General features: G+C 52.9%; 8 protein-coding genes across 8 annotated transcripts; 2 read left to right on the top strand and 6 right to left on the bottom strand.

Annotated features, from left to right (window-relative positions):
* Window positions 1-162: 162 nt before the first annotated feature.
* DSM5745_02725 (uncharacterized protein) lies at window positions 163-1,860 on the top strand (the record flags this gene model as incomplete). The annotated part of the gene is made up of 1 exon (XM_026744741.1): window positions 163-1,860. The coding sequence occupies one exon, from the start codon at window positions 163-165 to the stop codon at window positions 1,858-1,860; it is 1,698 nt and encodes a 565-aa protein (XP_026605607.1).
* A 381-nt stretch (window positions 1,861-2,241) lies between these two features.
* DSM5745_02724 (uncharacterized protein) lies at window positions 2,242-3,450 on the bottom strand (the record flags this gene model as incomplete). Its single annotated transcript, XM_026744740.1, has 1 exon — window positions 2,242-3,450. The coding sequence occupies one exon, from the start codon at window positions 3,448-3,450 to the stop codon at window positions 2,242-2,244; it is 1,209 nt and encodes a 402-aa protein (XP_026605606.1).
* An 896-nt stretch (window positions 3,451-4,346) lies between these two features.
* On the bottom strand, window positions 4,347-8,964 carry DSM5745_02723 (uncharacterized protein; the record flags this gene model as incomplete). The annotated part of the gene is made up of 12 exons (XM_026744739.1): window positions 4,347-4,453; window positions 4,513-4,563; window positions 4,630-4,653; window positions 4,735-5,140; window positions 5,199-5,256; window positions 5,313-5,467; window positions 5,533-6,634; window positions 6,690-6,754; window positions 6,800-6,917; window positions 7,285-7,347; window positions 7,406-8,509; window positions 8,564-8,964. The coding sequence occupies 12 exons, from the start codon at window positions 8,962-8,964 to the stop codon at window positions 4,347-4,349; spliced, it is 3,654 nt and encodes a 1,217-aa protein (XP_026605605.1).
* Window positions 8,965-10,352: 1,388 nt separating this feature from the next.
* Window positions 10,353-12,011, bottom strand: DSM5745_02722 (uncharacterized protein; the record flags this gene model as incomplete). Its single annotated transcript, XM_026744738.1, has 2 exons — window positions 10,353-11,478; window positions 11,527-12,011. The coding sequence occupies 2 exons, from the start codon at window positions 12,009-12,011 to the stop codon at window positions 10,353-10,355; spliced, it is 1,611 nt and encodes a 536-aa protein (XP_026605604.1).
* A 536-nt stretch (window positions 12,012-12,547) lies between these two features.
* Window positions 12,548-14,555, top strand: DSM5745_02721 (uncharacterized protein; the record flags this gene model as incomplete). The annotated part of the gene is made up of 7 exons (XM_026744737.1): window positions 12,548-12,718; window positions 12,782-12,937; window positions 13,023-13,103; window positions 13,194-13,577; window positions 13,641-13,799; window positions 13,895-14,098; window positions 14,169-14,555. The coding sequence occupies 7 exons, from the start codon at window positions 12,548-12,550 to the stop codon at window positions 14,553-14,555; spliced, it is 1,542 nt and encodes a 513-aa protein (XP_026605603.1).
* Window positions 14,556-15,638: 1,083 nt separating this feature from the next.
* On the bottom strand, window positions 15,639-17,042 carry DSM5745_02720 (uncharacterized protein; the record flags this gene model as incomplete). The annotated part of the gene is made up of 1 exon (XM_026744736.1): window positions 15,639-17,042. One exon carries the CDS (start codon window positions 17,040-17,042, stop codon window positions 15,639-15,641), a length of 1,404 nt encoding a protein of 467 aa, XP_026605602.1.
* Window positions 17,043-18,032: 990 nt separating this feature from the next.
* Window positions 18,033-19,439, bottom strand: DSM5745_02719 (F-box protein; the record flags this gene model as incomplete). Its single annotated transcript, XM_026744735.1, has 1 exon — window positions 18,033-19,439. The coding sequence occupies one exon, from the start codon at window positions 19,437-19,439 to the stop codon at window positions 18,033-18,035; it is 1,407 nt and encodes a 468-aa protein (XP_026605601.1).
* Window positions 19,440-21,083: 1,644 nt separating this feature from the next.
* Window positions 21,084-22,796, bottom strand: DSM5745_02718 (F-box protein; the record flags this gene model as incomplete). The annotated part of the gene is made up of 1 exon (XM_026744734.1): window positions 21,084-22,796. The coding sequence occupies one exon, from the start codon at window positions 22,794-22,796 to the stop codon at window positions 21,084-21,086; it is 1,713 nt and encodes a 570-aa protein (XP_026605600.1).
* Window positions 22,797-24,397: the final 1,601 nt, after the last annotated feature.

Raw genomic sequence — 24,397 nt, 5'->3', positions numbered from 1 at the left:
CCCGAAGATGACTATCTTTTCCTCCTTTGGTCGAAGCTAATAGATGCTTCTAATCACCTAGGGTTCTCCAATCACTTTGACGCTATACTTAAACATCGGCCTCGTCGATGTTTTTGAGGAGCAGAGTACAGAAAATTTTCTTCAAACAAGACCACTTTTACAATGTCATTCCCTCACCTCGCTCAAACCCCGAACGGGATCCAGCTCATCGTCAAAGACAAGCCCGTCCTTCTCCTCCCCGGCGAACTCCACAACTCCTCCCTCTCATCCGCCCGATACATGTCCACGGTCTGGAGCGACCTGAAAGCACAATCGATAAATACCGTTCTCGGCGCTGTAACCTGGGAGGTTATTGAGCCCATCGAGGGTCAGTTTGCCTTCACCGAACTCGACGCTGTTATCACGGACGCTCGCAAGCACGGAATATATCTTGTGCTGCTGTGGTTTGGAAGTTACAAGAATGGTATCTCGACGTATGCTCCTCATTGGGTGAAGCGGGATGTTGAGCGCTTCCCCAGAGTACATGTTTGGGACGCAGATACAGGAGGAAAGAGGACGATCGAGATGATTAGTCCGTTTTCCGAGGAAGGGTGGAAGGCTGATGCTCGCGCATTCGGGAAGTTGATGGAGCATCTAAAGGAAGTCGATGGCGATCATAGCACGGTCGTCATGGTGCAGGTTGAAAATGAGACCGGCTTATTGGGAGACTCGAGGGATCGTTCAGATCTTGCGGAGAGAGAATTCGCGAAAGGCGTTCCAATAAAGCTTCTCCGCCATCTTTCGACTTCGGAAGAGCTACACCCACGGTTCATTGAACGCTTTGCCGATAAAATCCCATCAGCGAGCCAAATCAATGAGGGAACAATCTACACCTGGGAAAGCATCTTTGGACAGGGAACCTCCGCAGACGAGGCCTTCATGGCCTACTACGTTTCAAAGTACGTCGGGCACGTTGCATATGCCGGGAAGAAAGCATACCCAATTCCTCTGTACACGAACACCTGGCTCAACTTCGACGACCCTTCAGCCCTCGACTTACACGGATACCCCATCGTCGTCGGCGGCGGAGCGCGACCAGGCATCTACCCCTCAGGCGGCCCCTGCCCACACGTCGCCGACATCTGGCGCTTCAACACACCCGCTTTGAACTTCCTTGCACCGGATCTGTATTTTCATGACTACGAGCGCGTTTGCCAGGATTATACTATTCCTGCATCCAACCCACTCTTCATTCCCGAGCAACGACGGGATGAGCATGGGGCCAGACGGGTATGGCTTGCATATGGAACGTACGGAGCTTTGGGGACAAGTCCGTTCGGTGTTGATACAGAGGCGACGGTCATCGGAAGGGAGTATAAGCTGCTTACCCAAATAGCAAAGTACCTACTGAATTCGAAGCCAAACCAGCGAATGGGGTTCTTCTTCGACGAAATTCCGGAGTCAGGCTCACCAACGGGAAAGCAAAGATGGGCGAAAACATTTGGAAATCTCGAAGTCATCATCGAGCGCGCATTTGTCTTTGGGAAGGCCGGACCCGGCGGAGGCATGATCATCCAGCTCGGCGAGGAAGACTCCTACCGCTTCCTCGTCGTCGGACGCGGATTCCAGGTTCGCTTCCGCGGACTAGATGAGAAAGTGACATTCACGGGCATCCTGGACGCGCGAGAGAAAGAGTTCAATGCTGAAACCGGAGAGCTACGGACATTGCGGGTCTTGAATGGCGACGAGACCCGCAGCGGCGAGTTCGTGATTATGCCGAACGATGACCCGGATTATGGAGGCTTTCCTATTGCCGTTACGATCCCGGCGAGGACTTGTATTGCGGAGGTGGAGGCTTATACTGTTTGTGAGGAGATGTAGGTTGATATCTGCATTAATGTAATCAGCCGCCACTCGGGAAGGATTTGATGGATACCTTGATATGTTGACGGCCGACGTAGGCGAAGCGTCCAATAGGAGAAGTCTGGTGTATTGAGAGGTTCGCCTCAATCGGCGGGAGAAAACTCTGTGGGCCACGTGACGCGCTAGTCCCAATCCGGTATGGTGGTGCCTTAGGCACCCCCCGTGCCGACACACCCCCCGACTAGCGCGGCTAAGTGGTCACCATCTATAGTACGTACATGAAACCAAAAACCCAAGAAAACAGACAAACTTTTAAGCTTCCGCCATCCCGGGTGCAGCGTGGCCTCTCATTGGCCAGTTCAGAACTATACGCTGCACCCCCCGTACTTCCCCGCGTCCCTAATACCCGCTTTCGTACCGAGTAACTGGTAACCCTTCCTCCGACGAGCAATCCGACCAATCAGAGGATCTCAACGCCATCCCAGACATCGGTGCAGGGAGCTCTGATTGGTCCTTGCTCTCATCCTTCAACGCCCAGATCCCGTGCCGTGGCGTCCATCCCTCGGGCCGCAGGTCGGGCCGCAGGTAAAAACATCCGCGAGCCATGTGCCTCCCGCAGCCACAGTAAGCGCAGTAGCCATTAGCGTCAGTTTGAGGCTTAATCCCACGCATCTCATTGGCGTGATCCTTGTCAGAGACGCCCTCCCCCGGACCCTTAAGCGCTAATGCAGGGATATCCGGACCCCTGTTGAGCTTATTGGCCGAAGCAGCCAATGGGATCTTCTGCATCTCCTCATTTGACTCCGCTTGGGCGCGTGCGTCGTCACACAAGCGCCGGAAGTGATCTTCCGTACACGATTTAAGGTTCGCTTCCGTAATCGTCGATTCCTTCACCACCACCCATGCGGTCATCTCCGCCTTGATCTCCCGAAGTATAAAGATCGCGGCAACCCCCGGTGTCGGCGCGACCCCTAATTGGTTCCCTACATCCCATGCATCCAAATAAGCGCCGATAAACTCGCTAATCTTGCCAAATTGGGCCGCCCGCATGTCAAAAAGCGCTAGTGCCGCCTTCGAAATCTGGGGTACCCCATTGCCCATGACAACGCGCTTAATAGCGGTCCAAGCGTCGTCAGCAAACTCCGACGGGTAAGGTGATTGGCTGACACGACGGAATAGTTCCTTGGATAGTTGCCCAACTAGCCAATTAGCTGCAACAATTGAATGATCCTCCCATACTTCATACTCCGGATCCCCGATCCGCGGCCTTGGTACGCTCTTGTCAACAAGCTGAGACATCCGAAACACGCGGAGTTGGCGTATCGCGTAGTCCGCCCACATGGTATAGTCCTCCCGGCCAATCAGAGCCTCCCGAATAGGCGCCATAGATGTCGGGGGCGTCTCATTGATCAGCCGCCCGTTGTAGTACGCCTGGTTGGCGACAGTAGGCGCCGGCCGAGAGCGTCCCGTAGCTCCTGATTGGCTAGAACCTGTAGTTCCTGATCCCGATCCCAAGGCTTCGGTACCTCCATCCGCGGGTGTTGCAGATCCTCCACCTGTAGATCCCTCGCCTGCATCCCGCGGAGTACTCCTGGTGTTTGGAGCCATCCCTAATCCGTCCCTTGTATAGTTCCCTGGCGGCTATCCAAGCCTCCTGATTGGCTATCCGAGCCGTTCCTGATCCCGATACAATGGCTATCCGAGCCTATTGTTCCCTAGCGGCTATCCAAGCCGTTCCCAGTACAATGGCTATCCGAGCCTATTGTTCCCTAGCGGCTATCCGAGCCTGATCCCGACGGCTATCCGAGCCGTGAAGTATAAGAAAACCGTTTGATTGGTCGATTTTAGTGTATCCCGAGCATGTGGTAGCGAATGTCAACTCAGTGAGGCGCTTCAGGAGACTTCCGGGGCTTCGCTCAGCCAATGGCGTTGCAATAAACGTTGAAATAAGGTTTCCTGGGGTACTGAAGCGCTTATATAGAAGAGAAAGGGCTCATAACCTGACGGCCGACGTAGGCGAAGCGTCCAATAGGAGAAGTCTGGTGTATTGAGAGGTTYGCCTHAATYGGCGGGAGAAAACTCTGTGGGCCACGTGACGCGCTAGTCCCAATCCGGTATGGTGGTGCCTTAGGCACCCCCCGTGCCGACATATGTGTAGTTGAGGCTTTGAACCATGATCTTACCATAGCATGCTACTCGACGATAAACTTGAAATAGCAATAAGAATAAGCCAGTCCTTATGCTCCCACCTTATACGGAGAGTAAAGTTGGTGTATGTATCAGATTCTATGCAATATACCTAGGTAGGTTCGCTCTCGAGGTCCACAAATTCCACTGCATAATCAAATAGATCCCTTTCCGCAATGCTTGGTCTTGTCTTGCTTGGTCTTGTCTTGCTTGGTCTTGTCTTGCTTGTTTAGTCTTGACGATTGTCAAACATCAACTCATGAGGATATTTCCCACAGCGCTTTGCAGGTGTAGCTGGAGATCCATCGTACGATCGCTCAGAGTGCCTTCAATAACCCCTCATGCCTAACAATCCAGCTCCCATCATCCGGAAATCCAGGCGCATGGCCCTCAGATCCTTCCCACCCGGCCGCCATATACGCAACTGGATAGGTATCTTGTCAGCGAATTCTGCCTGTATTAGGAAGGAAAAGTCAGACGTACTGGCGAGGAGATACCCTGCGTTTCCGGGCATGAAGGGCGGGGGTGTTCCTCCTATTCAATATCAGCAACCATATCGTTAAAGTGGAGTGGACCAATTAAGAAGGGAAGAAGACATACCATCACCCCCTCGAACCGCGAATCCTAGACACCAATATTAGCGCACCTCCCAACCCAAGCGAGCCCATCTACGATAGGACAAAGTAGAAAGAAGACTGTACATACCCGCATCATCAAAAACCCACCTCTCACTCGTAAGATGCCGAACCGCGCGCTCCCTCTCTCCAATTCGCGCAGAATTAATAGCCAGCACAACACGCCCCCAACCACGGATATCCTCGTCCCGCCAGACTTCATCCACCTTATCAGCTGTCTTCTTTGCAATGATCTCATCGACGGCTGGTGTATCCGGTAGAATCCCCTGGAGCATGATTAGGCTCCGTGGGTCATCGGTTAGACTGTAGTCGCTCCACCAGGAGGAATTCAGGCCGGAGTAGACGGCGTATAGATCGGAGACTATTGGCGGGGGTGAGAGATGCGTTGCGACGGTGGACCAGGGTTGGGGGATTGGGTGGCCGAGGGCTTCTTTGAAGGAAATGGCTGTGTCGAGGGCGTAGCGCCAGTAGGCTATCTGAGAAGGGAAAAGGGCGGTTAGTTTGATAGATAGGAGGATGGAGGGGTTGGGTTACTTCGTAGGCAAGGTTGCGCGTCTCGGATGGCGGGGTGTTCTCCGTGACGCCGTAAGAACTGTTTCTGTTAGGTCGAGGCAAGTTGGAAGGATGTGATGGGATAGGGACACATACGGCGGTCCCAGATCATACAGCCCCGAGCTCTCATTAAACCACGCGTACGATGCCATATAATCCGCCGTCGCTGTAATAACGCGGTCCCATTTCCGCAGTGCTTCCCGCGTAGGAGACGCCTTGTACGAGAGACTCGCAAGGTACATCGGGTGAGGCTGCACAGTGCTCGTCAAAACAGCGCCACTAGATAAATGAGAGACAAGACGAGAGTGTGACTCACCTGCTGCCACAACAAAAGCCCATTAATCCCACCGGGCGAAGAAACGCCCGTATTCGTCTCCGTCATCTTCGGCCACCGCGCCCCCTCCCACCCCATCTTGGCTGCCCGCTCAATACTAGACGGCAACAATGTCTCGTACAGCGCCGGAAATATCGCATCGAAGTACTCATGCCTACCCCACGTAACCCAGTGCGCGTTATGCCACACCACCATCTCCATGTGGAACTTCCCGTACCACCCGTTATTCATCAGGCCGCTTTCTTGCGGTGACTGGCCGGTTGCTGCGCTGTTCACGCGGACGTGATACTGTGACAGAATAATTCTGCGCTGGAGTTCGTTTGCGCTGGGGTGCGGCGAGGATGTTAAGTCCATGAATCCGCCGGTTTTCCAGTATTTGTTCCAGGCTAGACTGTTGCGGCGCCGGATTTTTGCCGGGGGCGCGGGCGTGGATTGCGCGGGCGAGAAGAGGGCTGTGAAGGAGAGGGAGGATTTTTGGGAGCGCGGGTTAAGTGTGTAGCGGTGTTTAGCGAGGCCGGTGGCATTTCTCGGTTGAGTGAGGCGAAGAGGCGACGACGATGGCCAGCGGAGGTTCACAAAGTAGCTTGTTTCTTGCAGCTCGTGGTAGATATGAGCTGTGCTGCTTTCTCGACCGGAGGTGACAATCGTCGTAGTATGGTTCTCGGGGAAGTCGTATACGCCAACGAAGACCTCGTACTTGTATTCTGTTGTGTGAATAGGCGGGTACGGAAAGTCCAGCTCAACGCTCAAATCACCCGATTCAATCAAGGCTGACTCAATGCTGAATGCGACGGCGTCCGATTCGAAGTCACCCTGCGTGACCACTTTGACGTCTTCCCCGTCAACCTTGAACGTCGAAGTAATGACCCCGTTCCATAAATCCAGTTCTTGTCGGGGATCCGTGACTTTACCGGCGGACAATGTAGCATCCTTGTATCTGAGCCCGATTCGCCCAAGATTAATTCGGTTGGGATTGCCAATCAGCCATTGCGATACCTCGGGAAGGTCGGGGTCGGGAATGTCGTATGAAACATTGCGGCCGTGCGTTAGCCTTGGGACGCCGGTATAGTCGGACAGCTGTTCTCTGTATAGCACCATTAGAAGCGCGGTGCCGAAAGGGACGCAGATACGGGACTTACCCGTTCGTCGGAAGCGAGTCATTGTGCCATCCCCAGCTCGACAATGTGTTAAACGGGAGGAATGTCTGTACCCATCAATCATGCGCCGAAGAATATACTGAGTAGCATACCTGCATCCCCGTATTATCAACACCAAACGCAAAATCCCCATTGCCGACCTGCAGCGGTGTGGTCTCGTTGTCAATCAGGCTTGTGCGCACGACATTGTACTTCGATACAATTCTCTCTCTAGTCGTTGTTAGCCTCTTGATGCAACGTGGACGAGTGGATGTTAACCTATCGATCCGTCCTACAGCCAGATTGGGTAAGATAGCTAGAAACAATGCTGTAGCCAAAAGCATCGTGGCCCAGTGTGAATGCGCTTTAATGCTGATGGAACTATGACGGCTAAAGGACCCTGTTTATGAGCAAGCGAGGGGATATTAGACCGATGATTTGGGGTAGCTACCCCGCATCCTGGTCAACGCTAGCATCGAATTAATGCACCAATACTCTGTTTATATACAGGGGTTGAGCCTTTGCGGGGATTCAGGCTGAATGCCCGACCGAGCTAATGAGTATCGAGATAAAGAAATCAACGTCGAGCCAAGCCTACGAAGCTTGTCCAGGTGGAGATCCAATGCCACAGTTGCGGGCTGCCGTACCGCCAGTGGAATGACTGCACACGGTAAGGAATTCGGCCAGAGCGGTTGGGAGTGGAAGCTTGATCTCAGTACTCATAGTCTGACCAGTCGTCAAGCTTAAAATCAAGATCAGGTCCCTGGGGCCAGCTCCGTGCTTGAATGGTACCCTGGGGAATGGGAGTCTCGATCCCCTGTACTTCGAGAAGCGACGGGTGGTCGACGTCGAAATCACGAGCGAGGTCCGCCAATTTATGATCATGCCATTTATTCAACCCAGGTTTGTACCCGCGGATGGTGAGGTACTGAAGATTGGGAGGAAGCGCCTTCACCAGGTCAATCTTGAAGATGTTCGGGTTGGGAACGCGCGACAGACCCTGTGCAAAGTAGAAGAGTGAGAGGACTCCAATACTGAGACGGGTAAGGGCTGTGAAGTCCTTAAGGGAGCCGGCTTCTTTTCTGCGCGATGACGGCGAGTACGGCTTCCTGGGGCCTTCGATCCCCGGCTCCCAGACAAACTCTTCGATCGACAGGTGAATCTTTCTTCTAAACTGGTAATCGTAATCCAGATCTAACACTTCTAGTGTGTGTCTATGGCGGAGGAGGCATCTTAGGAACGTTGCTGCGTTGAAGTGACGGGTGTGCTCTCCTTTGCGGTGGAAACGGCCAATGCCTTTTATGCGCCCGCTGGTGTACGTAAATTTCCGCAGCCCATGAACCGAGGTCATCAGTGGAGATAAAAAAATTGTGCTCAAATCTGAGTGATGAAACTCCAGTTCCGAGAGATGTCTCTGCTTTGGACGAACGGCAAGGTACTGGTCTGAGATCTCCGTCATGCCGTCGATACTCACACGCTCAAGTTTGGGTAATCCGTGAACCACCTTGGCACACCCATAGAAGTCGCACTTCGAGTACCACTTCTTACTAAGATAGGGCCGACCCAAGAACTCGACGGTGCGGACTTGCTGTAGGTGAGGCCATTTCACCTGGGGATGGTTGACGGCACGAAGAAACTCGTGGAGCGGAAACGCTACTCCAGTGGCAGCATTGTCGGGATGGTTGTCGGGGTTCATGCGTTGACCTGGATTCCTAAAGGGTATACCGAGAACCAACGACTCCAGCTCAGGGCAGACTGCCATTAGGAGAACTGCAATGGCCTGACCGATGTAAGTTCCCCGCACTATCTTGACGTGCTGCTTCCTAGTTGTTCTGTTGTCAGGAGCGCGAACAGAGGCCGTGGAGAAAACTACATACCTGTGGAGACCCTCGGAAATAGGGACTATATCAGGATTCGATTGCATAACCATGTTCAGAATGACGTCGTCATCATAGCCGGTGTAGTGGGCAACTTCGATCGCCTGTTTCAGCTTCTCCAGGTCACCGTCGCCCAAATTCCTTTGCCATTCCGTCTTTTCGTAGTTATCTCCGCACATGGGCTGGCGGTCAACCTCCAAATGTCGTACATAGCTCCCGAGCCTAGGATTCCGCAAAATAGAAAGAAGGAAGTCAAAGGCCGGGTTAAGGTGTTCATCGTCGCGGATCCTGATGCGTCGGTATTTCCTACAAGTGGTAAGATCGCAGAGGTTGCGCAGTCGGCGATCCTGCACGGAGAGAGCGACTATATCCTTGTAGTTGTCAAGGTAGGATAGGATCATGAGCAGGAGCTCGTTTGGTAGCGATAGCAGATGCGGCATCTCGAAGGAGTCACTAGCAATGATGAGCGCTCAATAGAACGACGGTATCATCAAAGGAGGGATTTTTAGGGGAAATAAAAGACACTCGAGAAGTGCCCTGACGAGTTGGCGAAGCGGCCTAACCTCGTTCTGGATGGCCGCGAAGGCCGCGGAGAAGAAAGAAAAGGAGCGAGCAATAGAGCGCCAGCGGCCTCAGAAAGAGCGAATTGTTCTAGGGAACAAAAAAGAGCACAATTGAAGCAGTATGGACCTCGCAATCCGGCGAAGAATGCTAATCGCGTCCCGACTGATCGCGGGGAAAGGGGAGTTTGAGACGGTTCAGGCGGAGCGGGCTGAATCCTCACAGATAAACAAAACAGAATACTGCGCCCTACAGAGTTGCAACAGATTTACTGACAGAAAAAACGAATGAATAGAGGATGGCCGATGGGCTGGATGGACGCGGTCGTTGTCGGAGTGGAGTTGAGGTTGATTGCAGATCTCAGGGGAAGAAAAACTTGGGCCTCGTTGCCTCAAGCCTAAGGCAGACATAAGGCAGAGACCTTGGGGAAGGCGCGACTGATGACCCTATTGCTCAAGCACTACTCCCTCTCCCCTCATGCTTCTGTCATAATCGAGCTATATCGCTTTAATCGTCACTGGGTAACAATTGTCACTCCAACTTTCCCCTCCATTCCCTCGTTTCGTGATTCTACCAACGCATGCTATGGATATATATTTTTCACCCGCGACTGAATGGCAACCTCAAGATTGAATGTACACCCCACCCTACTTTAGCCTTAATATTTGCCCCTAGGACATAAAAAGAAGCCGACGAAGAGCCGTTTTTGCATCCAGCAGATAATATTACACACTACGCCCATCGCTTTGATTCTGCTTGATGAATTGCGCGGGGAGCATCATCCTGTGTTTGTATATTGGGCTTGATCGGGTAACCAAGCGCAACTCCCATAGCGCAAGTGGGCTAGGCGGCCACGCTACTCCTAGTAATCGGGCTTTGCGAAGACTAGGCGATTGAGATACACTTGAAGCCAGAGAGAAAGGTATCTACAACCATGTAATCTGCTAGGACTGGCAGTGTGTGAAGGATTCAAACGTTATTCAGCTAAAGACGAAGTACATATTCCAATTCCAATTCCGTCCAGCGCCAATGCTAGCCAACGCAGACCAAATTCGATAAAAGTGGAGGGGGAACAAAGGACAGACATTCAATGCCAACAGTACTGGGGATCGATACAAGACGCGTGCCCATGAGACGACAGTATTGTAAAAAGGATATTCCAGAAGAGACAGGACGAAGAAAGGAAAGACGACAAAAAGTGCCAGAAAAGCCAGAAAAGCATGCGCATTCAAGGCCCAATAATCTGCTCACGGACATCCGCAGGCAAAGCGCGCATTCCTCGCACCCCACGCAGCCGAACATGCGCGAAAATCCCCTCAAGAATGATATCGGGACGAGTCGCGCGCAAATAGGAGGCCATGCGCTCGATCATCGCGTGCACGCGCGCATTCCTACCTCGGAAAGGCGCGAAACGGCCAACGATCTTCAGATGCTTCAGCTTGGGCGGCAGGGCACGAACCATGTCCGACGGGGGGGTATCTTCGTTCATAGTGGAGAAGGGCGAGTTGGAGCCTTTCAGGAAGAGGAAGAGCGTGTCGGCGCCGATGGTCAGTTTCGTTAACGCCGTGAAGTCCGCAAGGCAGCCCTCCAGCGCGAAGATCCAGCGCAGCTTCGTTCTGTCGCGGCGGTAAGGGCCGGATGTGCGCATCAGCTCGTCGCGGTAGTCGCCCAGCGAGGTCTGGATGCCGCGGTAGTCGATCCAGGGGTTTGTGTGGATCTGGGCGTCGCAGTTGAGGTCGAGGCGCTTGAGGGTGTGGCGCGTGCTGAGGAGGAATTTGAAGAGGGTGCATGGGTTGAGCTCGTTCTCGTCGTACCAGCTCTCGTTCTGGATGCGGTTGCCTGTGTGGTATGTGAAGTCTTCGAGCTTTGCGATGGAGAAGATCACGCCGGCTAGGACGTCGGAGCCGAGCAGGGAGTCCTGGATGGAAATGCCTGTGGCGACGTTGGTGGTGGTGGTGAAGCGGGGGATTGTTTGGTTCCAGGCAGCGCCTTCGACGACGATCGTTTTTAGAGCGGGGAGGCCATTGAAGATCTCCATACGCCCGATGATGTCTATTTGGTCGTAGACGCGGCGTCTGGCGCAGAGTTCGGCGTTGCGACTGAACAGCTCGATTGTCCGCACCTTGCTCATGAATCCGCAGGTTGTAGGTGCCTCGTGAATGGCTTTCATGATCCGGTTCAGAGGGAAATTCTCGGCGTACTCGTGTGGCTGTCGGGGGCGATGACCGTTCAACTCCAGGTGGGACGCGGGGGGCGCTCCAATGCACGCATATTCGAGGTTTCGGCACTCGGAGAGCAAGATGGTGCCAATCGCACGGCCAATGTAGTTTCCGCGCTCCAAGGCAGTTCGGTAACTAGATGCAGTGTCAGCGAAGATCAGACATTAAGAAAAAAGAGCCTACGTGTGGTTAGAGACGCCCATAATCGTATACGCAGAACGCTGCATGAGCATGTCCATGACATCGCGCGCCTGCTGGCCTTCGAACCCGGCCTTGTTGACAGCCCGTCTGAGCAGTTGAACGTCTGAATCCGGCAAATCCGTCCGCTCCCAGGTGGGTGGCTCATTGATAAACGGCGTGCCGACTTTGGTCTGCATGTTCAGCTCGACACGGCGGACGTAGCCTGCCAGGCGAGGAGTGCGAAGGATGTCCAGCAGCCGGTCGAAAACACTGTACGTGTGCCTGAACTCGCGAATGGTGATTGTGCGGAATTCACGACGGGATTTCAACTCGCAGAGGTCATTGAAGTGTTTGCATGACAGAGCCAGGGGAACCAGGTCGTCGAAGTTGAAGTCCTCGTCCGCGACTAGATCGATGATGTCGAGTTGGAGCTCGGTGGGGAGGTCGAGGAGCGCGCTGGCTGTACTGGGTAGAGTAGAAGGCGCCATCGACTGAGTCTTGATGGAAGTACGACGTTGAGCTGAGGCGTATGATAGATGGGATTGATAGGAATAGGAGGAGAGAGTGGTGGATGAGATGGAGGAGAACCGAGAAAGAAGTCGACAATGTCATATTTAAGGAGGGGATGAAGAAGATACGGAGCACCCAGTAACCATTACTTAGTAACCAACACCAGTCACCAACAGCCAGTAACCAACAAGTCAACATTGTGAAGCAACTCCTGGACTCTTTGCATGCGTGACGCTGAGTGGCCAGAGTTAGGGCTGGTGGGGCTGGCTGGCCCAGGATCGTGGGAATGGGTGCAAATATTCACTCACAACAACAAGGCCAGCAGTGAGTGAAATTTATCTCCAGCGCACTTAGTACATGCCTATCTGCTAGCCATCCTATAAAAAGCTCTCTCGAAGCTTTGATTCTCTCCACACCAACCGTCCTCCTCCATTCGTTGAAGATCTCCAAGAGAAATCACTTTGTGTTACAACCAAGGACCTTTTATCTGGAACAAGTCAGTATTCTCCAGCAAATGTCAGAGCCCAGCGAGAACCAGCCCGCCGGCGTCAAGCGCAAGATCGACGACATGGTCTGCGCCTCTGACCGCGTCGAGGAGATGGGAAAGGCTTTCAAGAGGATCAAGGCTGAGGTGGACAACGTTGCTGAAATTGCTGTCTCTTTTGTGGATGCCATGGAGCTTTGCGTAAGTCTTCAATTGAATCCGTATAAAGGATGAGAATTATAGCTAATCATCGGCTTTTCAAAGCTGGAGGACATCAAGAAGAAAAACACCGATCCGCTTGATTGCGAAACTGGTATCTCTAAGCCCGCTGAAGAAGCAATCACTTGCGCCGAACTCAAGGTCGAGAGTGAAAATGTCACTTCTCCCGCTCCTGCTGACCGTGTCGTAATTGAAATCTCCGTGAGTCCCTCTGTTGCTCCCTTTGCATTTGCCCACTTTCTGCAAGTCAAATCAGCCAGAAGCTAACCATCTCTACCGCCTATAGGATTCTGAAACTGATAATGAAGATGGAAATGGCAAGCGGAACCACGGTCTCGCTGGTCGTAGGGTCGTGATCGATATTTCTGTGAGTATCTTATGTTGCTCTCTTTGCTTTGGCTGCTTTCTGCAAGTCGAATTCGGCCAGAAGAGCTAACACTAGGTCTACCGCGTATAGGATGAAGAGCCTGGCGAGGAAGATGATGATAGCAATGATGACAATGACAAGGAGAACCGTCATTCTACTGGCCTCAAGCGCTTGCCTTTTGACCCCGTTCGTGATGCGGCTGCCTCAATGGACAATGACGAGGAGGACAAGGAGAGCGTTGATCCAGCCCTTCTTACTCGTTTGCCCTTTGATCCCATTCTCCCTCTGAATCTATTGACTCAGGGCTTTGCTGAGGAGGATGTCACCGATGCTGCTGTTACATCAAACCGCGTCGTTTCTGGGGGTAAGGTCAAACCTGGCTATACTCCGCAGGAGTTTAGTGAGGGAGTCAAATCTGAGAAACAGGATAGCAAGGTGGCTCTTGTTCCTGCGTCTTTCATATACGTGTCTTCAGTAAGTCACCCTTGCTGAACACCCATCCAGTTCTGCTGAAATCTAACTCTCTGTTCACTCCAGGATGACGAATCTTCGAATGTCAAGAAAGACTCCAAGGCCATTCGAGGCGGGGATAAAAACAAGCCCTGTGACACCCTGATCGACCTAACGCTGGCCGTTGAATCCGAGAACGAAGATACGAGCGAAGCCCCTGTTCCTGGGCCCTTTATCTACATCTCAGTAAGTCATATAAGACATCCCCTGCAATAACGCCGTTGCTTCATTCATATGTGCCCTATACCTCAACGGAGCAAACGCTAATTTGCCCTTTCAAGGATGATGAGAGCGATCTCAAAAAAGAATCTCCTCCCTCCCCCATCCAACCTACTTCATCACCCCTATCATTCGCATTTTCCCCCGAGATGGACCGCGAGACCAAGCTGGTTCTCGCCACAATCCAACTGCAGACAAACACGATCGACGTTTTCCCTCGTATGATCGATGCGGCGATGGCTATCACGGATGAGATTGAGGGCCTTGTAAGCCCTTCCCCTTTCCCGTGTACAGCACACTTGCAAAACATCCAGAATACTAACGCTCGTTCGCTAGAAAACCTCAGAATCTACGAAGCCCCGTCTAACCCTCAAACTGAACCCTGCCTCCAGACCAACGGCGCGCTCCCCGTCCCTCTCCTCTAACGACACCGCAATCGAAGACATCGTGCAAAAGATCGCCCAGGCAGAGAGAACCCTAGCGCAGAAAGTGTCCAAAAGCAAAATGGTCAACTTGTCCATTCGCCAGAAGCTTGCTGCAATGCCGGATCTGAGACCGCAGGTTGAGGCTATGACGAACAACACCCCTTTCTCCCTTACCCGCGCTCAAGCAGATCGTGCGGTTAAGGCTGCGAATGAGGGTATCGCTGCGCTTGGTGTACGTCATCTCCCACCTTTCCGTTCTATTATCCAAGTCAAATCACTAAATCTTTACTGTGTTTAATCCAGCGCCCAACATTCACCGATACCCTCGCCGCCGACGCCCAAACAACCCCTGCATCTTTGAACGACCTATATTTCTCCGTTCTCGCCACCAACACAACTAACCGCCTGGACGCATCGGCATTCAGCCAGCCCCTCCCCGCCCCAACAAACCCGGACATCGACTGGATGATGACGGACCTATGGACCTGCGTACGCCCCTCCCACCCACATTCTATTTCCCCAATGAAATACTAACGTTGTCTCCGCGAAGTGCCGCTGCCACCGCGACAAAAACCACGACACCGCGAACCTCGTCTGCACCGGGAAGCGCGGGACCTGCCGCCATGAGCGCTGCCGTGAGTGCGAGATGACGACCATGGACGGGTGGGAGGAGGACGAGTTTGGGGTTGGATTCCAGCATGAGCTTGAGGAGGGGACCGTAGGTAGCACGCTGTCGAGCTCGATCGGTTATCGTTGTTGATTGGTGTCCTGTTTCCTCGCTTGTTGGTTCGGGATAACCTTGGACGGCTCATATGTTAGGGCTGCGTCTGTTCTTCTGGCCTTGGCACCCATCATTAGCATTGGCGTTGCGTTGGCGTACAGGCACAGGTACAGGTTAGTGTGAAGCGTTGGGTATCTGAGTCCGAGATAGCGAAAGCGTATCTGGACAATGTTTCAATTTTCTTTTGTGAAAATCGTGTTTTGTTCTCTAAGTGCTAGTTCCATAGCAGGTCGTCTAGTTAGGCTCCTCCCCACGGGTCTGGTGTCGGAGCAGCGACCCGCCAATGAACTGCATTCTCCAGAGCCCTAAGCTACTAGGCCCCGGCCCCGGCCCCGGCCCCGGCCGTTCCTGAATCGCAGTATCGTACTGAAGGAATGAAATCCCAGCTGAATCAAACAGAGTAACAAATTTGATGAGATAAAAACGTCAAGGCAAGTGATAATAGATGGGTATGTACGACCTCACTGGCCGGCCACGGTCCGCTGAAAAGATCCTTATGCCGCGGAGGTCCATATATGACACAGCCACTAACCACCCAAACATCACTGTAGACAGCATATCAAGGAAAAACAGCAAAGCATCCCATCCCATCTAGTCCATCTAGTCCATCCATGCCTCGCGCACATATTCACACTCCCGAAGGACAACACACTTACACACCATCCCAAGTACAGCCCCCACCCCCTCAACACACCCATCATACCGTACACAGGCCGTTTCCTTGCCGCCGCGCAAAAGCGGGACGTCCATGCCAAGCGGCACGAATTCCGCCTCCGCCAGAAACACAACGTGCTTGTGGCACGGGACGTCCTGCTCCATGTTCTCATCTAGAGTTGGATATCCGTCCTGGAGTTCGAGGCCGGCGAGGTGGATTCTGCGGAGGGCCGGGAAAGATGCGCTTTTCAAGGCGCTGAAGAAAAGAACCCACTCATTACCCTTGTGCCTGCCCGAGACAGGATCCCAGTCCGCGTCCGCGTCCGCGTCTGCGTTCCCCGTCTCCATCAGCCGAATCGTGGTCAGATCCAGAACGCGCAGCGTCCCCCTCTGCGCCAGAATAAACCGCGCCAACCCCGCCCGCGAAACCAAGTGCCGGTTATTCCGCGCCCCAGCGAGCTTAAACCTCCTCAGGCTGAACGGACACTTGAAGTCCACCGCGAAGATCGTAGAAAATAACGCCCGCCCCCCTCGCGCAGTTGCAGACCGCACGTTCAGAAGCAGGTTCTCCAGCGCCGGCGCGTGGCTCAGTATTTCTGCAACGAATTTCCCGTGCAGCGGGTGCTCGAGCGTATAGCTCACCTTCAGCTCTTTCAGACCTCCAAAAATCGCGAAGTCATACTTCGCCGGTGCAAACCCCTCAATCAGGAACGCGCTCGCGATCAGCGTTAACCCCGTCTTATTGATACCCTCATGCACCGCCTCCAGCTCAAAGCTCGATACACTGCGCTTCTCATGCTGAAGGAGCGTGAGAAGTAATGCCACGACATCAGATAACACAACGCGCTCGCTTTTCTTCGCATTCCAGACAGGTTGCGGGAGGAGGTCCGTATACCCTCTAACGCCGAAATCCAGCCCGATCTGCTTGAGACTGAACGCCGTGCAATTCGGGAGATTCGACAGAATCCGCGCGAGTGTCGCGGGTCCGCTTTTGGGATTGCGTTCCCAGGATTCTTGTGTTCGCGGCCAGGGCGTTCCGTACCCGAGGGCGTTGTGGAACGTGCTTGGGTTTGGGTTTATGAGTAGGTGTGTTACCGCCGGTGCGAAGCGGGAGGTGCTGATCTGGTTGAGGCGGTGGAGGGAGGGGGTTGAGAGGTTTGTTGAGAGGGTTGAGAAGGCTTTCTTTGTGAATTGGGGGTCGACGATCGTGGATAGGTGGGTGTTTGTAAGGCGCAGGGCGGAGAGGTCGCGGGTGCGGAGGGACGAGGTGATTTGGAGGATTAGTTCGACGGGGAGGGCTGTGAGGGAGACTTTCTTTTTGTAGGGGTCTGCGGTAGAGGGGTTTGACATCTTTGCTTTAGTGATGAAAATATTGAAGGTTTGTTGTGTTGGTGATCTTGTTGAGCTGGGAGACGGCTGGCGGGTTGGGATAAGTCCAGGTTCAAGGCTGAGGAGGTATAGGTAAGGATGATGGAGAAGCTTACTCTGGAACAAAATTTGAAGGCTTATGCAAAGTTTGACTTAAGCAGAATATCTCTTCAGAAAAAGAAGGACATTCGCAGGAAGTGGTGAGTGTTCTGTTGACCTGGGCAGTGATGCTGTTCACTGACGCTAAACCACTTACAGAACCTGTTTGCTGAACCCAACCTGACCTTGAGAGAGGACGAGGCCCGATTAGAGCACGGCACTACTGGTGTACTGATCAATATAAATTATAATTGAGTGTCCTGGTATTCGCTGCTACTGCTGGTTATGACGCTAGATTTCCCGGATCCATAGCTAGATTGATATCTGATGAGACTTCAATTAGGCGTTGCGACGGTGTTTTGAGTGGGATGAAGTCAAGTGTACTACACTATATGGAAGTCACAGTAGCAGATTGCTGTGATTGTATTGACTGGCCTAGTACCAAGGTTCCGGTTGGTTACTTGTTCTACTACAGATTTCTCAATATCCCTTTCTCGAGGATCTTTAGATGAAACTGAGCAAAGGACACTGAATAGGTATTTGCCTTGCTAAACAGCCCAAGAACATTATCCCGTCTGATGAAAAGGAACAACCTAGATACATAGGAAAAAAACAAGACTAACAGAGGAGGTGAGCACATGATTATCCAACTTGTATTGGAAACATCAGTTTGTCCATGCAGGGAAGGAAAAAAATTGACGCTTGTGGTGATATCCGGAGTAAGATTCTTGCTGCATCAACATGGAAAGGCGATGTGAGAGTAGACACTGAAACTTGAAATGAACAATGAGATAAAAAGTATGAGCGCTTGAAAACCAACAGGGCTCGCGAGACGAGACACGGAGGTAACCAAGCAACAATAATTCGTGCCATCTAAGTAGACGGTTGGTGGTCGCCCAGTGGACGAGCATCACGAGACACATCTGGCCCAATCCTCAGCCACGCTTCATTGTATTGTATCCCACCATGTCTATCGGACGCCCAAAGAAATAAAAACTCCGCCAACTTCTGCAGCGCAAGACGCATCTGTTCTCCGTTATATGAAAACGACATGTGGGGCATCCACACCCCCTCTCGGGCTAGAGACTGGGAACGCCTACTAAGAATAGGAGTACGAAGTAGAGGCTGAACCTGACCAGGGAGGGTATAGATGCCTGCGCTCCATGCGAGAGTCACGAACAGGTTGTGCTCCGTACCGGGACGCTTCTCTTCAGCGGTGATGAACCCGATGTGCCGCAGGGAGAAGGGGTTTGTGATGAGTGTTTGCAAGACATGCTGCCATTCCCCGCCTTCTGGGACGGCCGCGCTGTCTCGACTTACCAAGCGCAAGTTGGCGAACACGAGGACTCTAAGCGTATTGCGGTGGCGAAGGAGAAGAGATGCTAGATCGGCGCCATTAATAGTCTGCGCATCTGGCGACTCCTTCTGGCCCGAGAGATGCAGTTCGGTGAGCTCAAACGTGCTGTGGAAGAGTGGTGATGAGCAGAGCTCCCGTAGGAGCGCGCCACCCTCGGGACCGTGGGCGCCGAGCTTTAAGACTTTGAGTTTGGACGCGAAGCTGAGCAGGCGGGCGACGAAGGTGCTCTGAATGGCTCTATGATAATGGAACGAAAGACGGAGACGGTTCAGGTTCTCCCAAATGCGCAGGGAGGTACCTGGCGAGTTTGGGTGAGAGTTCATTTCTGCAAGGGCAGTGATACCACGTGTGTTGCATCGACCGTAGGGTATGACGAGCGTAAAAGACGTGTACTGGCGATCAAGTCGGGCGCAGATTAGACTGACCAGGTACGCGACGTCGCTGATGACCAAGTCGGACGAGAGTGGGATATCGCGGACGACGATCGGGGCGTTTTGACAGATTCGAAAGTTGGTGCAGTTGACTAGCTTGCCCAGTATGCGTTGGAGAGTCAGGGTTCCGCCTGTCTGAGTTGTGTCTGTGGCCATATTCTCACGGTCCCACTTCATACCTGCTCCGATGGCTCGCGGCATGCGCATGCCGCTGGGTTGGATACTCAGAGTGTTGACGTGGACTGCAGCTCGGGAGGATGCGATGGTCTCAAGGCGCTGGAACGAGGAAGCCGACAGATTACTTGTGACGGTACCAAACATGCGACGGAGGTAGTGAGGGTCAATGCGTGCGAATAGATGCTTGTTTGCCTGGCGGAAGGAGGCCATATCTGTGGTATCCAGGTGCTCGCAGATCAGGAGGACCATCTCAACGGGGAGGCTCATGATGGGTGCTCCATCCTGCTCGACAGGTATGGGAGTGGAAAGAGACATCCTGTCTTGGTAACGATGAGGATATCCAGAAGTGGGCTGTTTCGATGTAGTTAAATACTAGAGATGACTGAAGAGTTGTGTTGAGATGATGGAGGAGCCTGGCTGAAGGTGGGAGGCATTGGGATTTCAAGTCATTTCCGAAGGAGTTCAGGAGCTGTGATTTGAGGAGTTCAGGAGCTTCGATTTGAGGAAGGAGAGGCCATCTTCACTGTGGGTGCCATTCACTTGTGAGCCCTTTCACCACGCTATGCCGTTTACAGAACTGGGTGCCTTGGGCAGGCGCCACCCGTGCACGTAACCTCCACAACTTGGACTGCATTGCAGAACGCTTCAGGCTATGATATCACAATTGTTCGGCCGAATTTTCTCCTGCTGGAATGATATAGGTCTATGATGCCTGAGAAGCTCTGCTCAGGAGCGGGGGACGGTCAATGCCCTACCCCCTCAGCCCAGCAACCATCAAGGTCCCGACGGGACACAACACCGGACCAGAAGAACCAGGGCGCAGTCAGAAGGCTGAGTGTGTATCCAGGAGAGGTCCGGAGACGTTCTACCAGCAACTAACAGTCCCTTCATACTTTAGGATACCGCAAGCCTACCCCCTCCCGCCGATCTCGATACCTTGGTTTCCGCAAGCCCAAGTCCAGCAGCACCTTCGCCCATTCATTGAATCGATACCCGAGCCGTGTGACACTGGAACATCGTCCTCGCCGTCCATACCATCTCGCGTGGTTGTCCAGTGGACGCTAGCTTCCATCTCTGATCCCGGTGCAGTGGCGAAGTCGGGAAAAGAACCTTTGGAACAGTGACGGGAATGAAGTAATAAGAAGGTTGACGAGGCGCCCTTGGAAACTTCGTCCCGATTCTCCAACGGGAAAGGCGAAAGGTTCTTTTTCCCGCTGGTGCACCCTACGCTGCCATCGACGAAAGGAGACGCATGTCTTCTCGCACATGGTTAGTTACACCTCTTCTTCCGTGGAGTGGCGGCTTCTCTGATTAGAATCTGACTTTTCGCTGCTTGGTATTCAGGTTATCTATAGGAATACCGAAGGACTTTCGGAGTCCCGGCGCTTTACTTCGAATTCCCTTGGTTATGAGAACCTGTTGCTTCGCGTTGAAGTGTAATGCTTACACCGCGACCCCTTTACTCTACATCGTGAGGATACAGTGTGGCCTACGTAAGTGGAATTACAACCCTCGAGTTCCCTGTCTCCTCCACTACTCGGAGAGAAACGGGGAGTTTCTAGGGCAGTTCAAAGTAAACGACCATCTCTGACAGAAGATTTTCAATTTGACTACCGAACCATTGATTGGCCGTTTGACGGAATAAAGGTAAGAAACAACAAGAAGTACAAGGGAAAAAAGAAGTCTCTGGATCTTCCACCTGGACAGACCAAAATAACTGTACAATAAATGATGATGGCAGAGATTGGAAGGCGCCGCAGGGCTTTTATCGAAGATACAGCCCAATCCAATGCAGCTATTCAGCAGCCCCAGGTGACACGTTTGACAATTCCCAAACAAAGATATTGAACAAAAGAAAAAACGCAGACAAGACGGCATCCCAAGGACGAAGAAAGAGAGGACACCCCTAACGCCTGGAAGACCTGGACCATCGCAGAGCCGAAGCAATCACCTGGTATCTTACGGAACTGTATCTCCAATGTGGCCTGACACAGATTCGAATTGCGAAGACCCACGCTGCTGCAGCGCAGGCGAAGTATTCATCTCAAATTCGTATCGCAGGTGTTGAGTGAGTTGATTCAACGCCTTGCTGACGGTAGTACCTTGACCTGGGGGATGCTGGGATAAGCCCGAGTCATCGTAGTTGATCCCACGGATGACTTTGCAACGGCGGGGGGTACGCGGACCACTGGACTGCCGGCCGAAGAGCCCATCCCCGGATACGTGGAAGCAGTCGTAATCGCACGTTTCGCAGGTAAATGCAGGCGATGTGTAAGTTCTAGGGCCATCTGACCTAGGGGTTCCAATCATGCCAATGGGATGTTTTTCAACTTTGGGGTCGAAAAACACGTGCACGGTGTTATTTCGAGTGCGGCGGTTGGCGACCGCCCCTGTCGTGATCTGGCGAGTCTCGACGAGATGCCAAAGCCGGAAGACCTTAAGCTGCTTGAACTCGGGCTGCTGGAGATAGGTGAGAATGGTTTCCCATTCATGGCGCTCGATGTTGCTGATAAGGTTAATACCGACTAGATCAAGCATCTGCAGTGTGTCTCCGTGCCTCCACAGGAACGCCATGAATTTCTCAGTTCTTATAGGGATATTCCCAGCACCGTGCAGATTCAACCACCGCAGCCTCGGTTTATAGCCGCAGTTCCAATACTCAATGATATCGCGCAGGAACTTCCCGCCAGATCCCGCCGCATTGGCCTGGGACCCTTGCGCAACCGACAGAGCCAGAAACTCCAAATCCGGGTTCCCGAGTATGAACTGCCGCATGGCATCCGCGTGCTGTTGCACGTCAATGGGGAGGCGGAGTGTGAGCGAGCGCAGTGTTGAGAACGGATGATACCCTGGCCGATTGAGTTGTAGATCTTGGATATAGGATTGGGAAATTCTCTCGATCAATCGCTCGCAATCCTGGATTCCACGGAGACCAATGCCATGGCCGATGAGGAACCTTCCAGTGTATCCGCGCCCCTGCTCCGCATTCCCGTTCGCCAAACCACCGGGCTGGGTCTCGTAATACATCTCGCCAAGCAGCAACCGCGTGGCTCGCAGATCCACGGTGAAGGACGCAATCTGTCGCCGAAGCCGGGTAATGATTGTCAGGAAGAGGTGCACGGCGTCGGCAATCACAATGCTGCTGACTCTCACCTGATGGGTGGGGACCTGCACCATCAACATGTGATCTTTCAGCTGGACATGTCTTCCGTGGTCCGCGCCGACTTGGGTGAAAATGAAGCCGTCGCAGTTGACGAGGCGTTCTATGATATATTTCACCGAGCTTGCTGTGAGGCCATCCACCCAGCGATCACCATAGGTTTCGAGGCCCCAGTTCATGTCTTCGCCAATCTTATTTCCATTTTGGTTGTTTGGGCGCGGGGCGATGCGCAGGGTCTTAACGTGGGGTGCGAGGTGGGAGTTGGCAATGAAGTGGAGGCGTTCGAGGGAGCGGCGCGAGAGGTCCGTGTTTCGAGTATTGAAGGACGATTGAAAGGGGGTTTCAAAGAGCTTGCAGAGGTTCTTGTTCGCGAGGCGGAGGGAGCAGAGGTCTTTCAAGTCCAAGAAGCCTGCGATGCGCGAGATGGACTCGGGTGGAAGGGCGGAGATTGGGGAGCGCGACGCCTCTGCGGGCTGGTTGGGGACCGAAGCAGGCGCCATTGAGAGAGACATTTTAAGAGACGTGTCTCTATCCCGCTTGATGGTTTGAAACGGATGAGATCAAGCGAACAAGACGAGACGAAGGAACAAGATGAGACGAAGCGAACAAGACAAAACAAAGGAAAAAGACGAGACGAAGCGAACAAGACGAGATGAAGCAAAAAGAAGAGACAAACGCTGAAGGAGCGAGGGCTGACGGTGATGAAGACGGTTGAAGGTGACGAAAGTGACGAAAACGACCGAAGGTAATGAGAGAGATGAGGATGGTGGGATGAGGAAAAAATCAAAATTTCGAGCGAGGGGATGGTCCTATTTATACCTCTTCAGAGGCCCGCCTGGTGTTGCAGTCAGTGTTGTGAAAAGGTGAATCCATTCACAGACGGAACCTGGGTCAAAGTGAAAGTGAAAGTGAAGCTATTCCAGGATGGAATATTTCCCCTCAGCCTGTTTCCCTACGCCGGGACCGGGATTAGAACAGTTACTAGTTTTCGCTTTCTTTCATTCTTTCAGAACCAGGGCCAAAGTATTCCAGAGTCACTATAGCATAGCCTCTCTGATTCAAGTAGCCAATATATCATTATCCTGATGTTATTAGCAAGATCAGTAACTTCATAACTGGCATCCTGTGAGAACCCAAAGGCTAGCTTAAGCAGCAAGCAACTATGTACTGGAGTATATTCACGGCATCCCGTGAACGGCCCGAAGCCCAGACGGGCCGGGCCGCACCCCAGAAAACCAAAGATCTGCCCAAGAAGCAGCTAGAAATTGATCAAGGATGAATATGAACAGGGACTGAGTCCTCCACCGAGCCATCCACATACAGATCCTGAATCAATTTTTGAAGACTCCGAAGCCCCCATGCTCCCGTCGGGACTCGGTGCCTGGATCTCAGCACTGCATCATCGAGTCAAACTCGTATCATTCCCCTACAAGCCACCCAGTGTTCGGAGAAGTGTCAGAACGAGCAGGACGGCTACTCAGCAAGCCAGATAGAGCGTAGAAGCGACGGGACTCGGATTCACTGCCTTCAGATCGGGCTGTCATAAGGCATCGGCATCGAGACCGCCGGTGCCCACTGCTGTGCTGGCTGGTGTGTTACCAACGCAGCGTTCATAAAGAGGCAGAACCCACGTTACCTAGGTAGCCCGGTCCCTACACAAGCGCCCAAGGCCTCGACGGCCGTTGGACTTGGATTGTCTCTCAAGTAATTCCGATAGCATTTCGACGGGCAGGCTCTGAGACGTGCATGCATACGGTAGGTAGGTAAGGCCGCAAAGACATGGGAAGTTGAAACATGGAGCGTTCATTGCATCGGTCGCTTCGCGGGCCTCGCCTACGTCCACATTTTGCACCTCTGCACCTTGGGTTGTTGCGACTGCGACTAGTACCTGGATCTGGGACCGAAGCAGTAACACCTCACTGCCGGCTGAAGCAGGATGCGCGGGATCAAGCTGGAGGGCTATTTACGTAGAATCGAACTACGCGTTGCGTGACGAGGTCATAGAATTCGATGGTTAAAGGGAAGGAATAGCATATCCGTGCGAAGCTACGAATGCCTCGCTGTCAAACGGCCATGGAATCAAGTAGTGAAGTTGGTTCTGAGAAATGGTGGG

Source organism: Aspergillus mulundensis (genome assembly GCF_003369625.1).
Source record: "Aspergillus mulundensis strain DSM 5745 chromosome Unknown scaffold_2, whole genome shotgun sequence".
Lineage (NCBI taxonomy): Eukaryota > Fungi > Ascomycota > Eurotiomycetes > Eurotiales > Aspergillaceae > Aspergillus > Aspergillus mulundensis.
The sequence above is the reverse complement of the archived record's forward strand: the minus strand, read 5'-3'. Positions and strand labels throughout refer to the sequence as shown.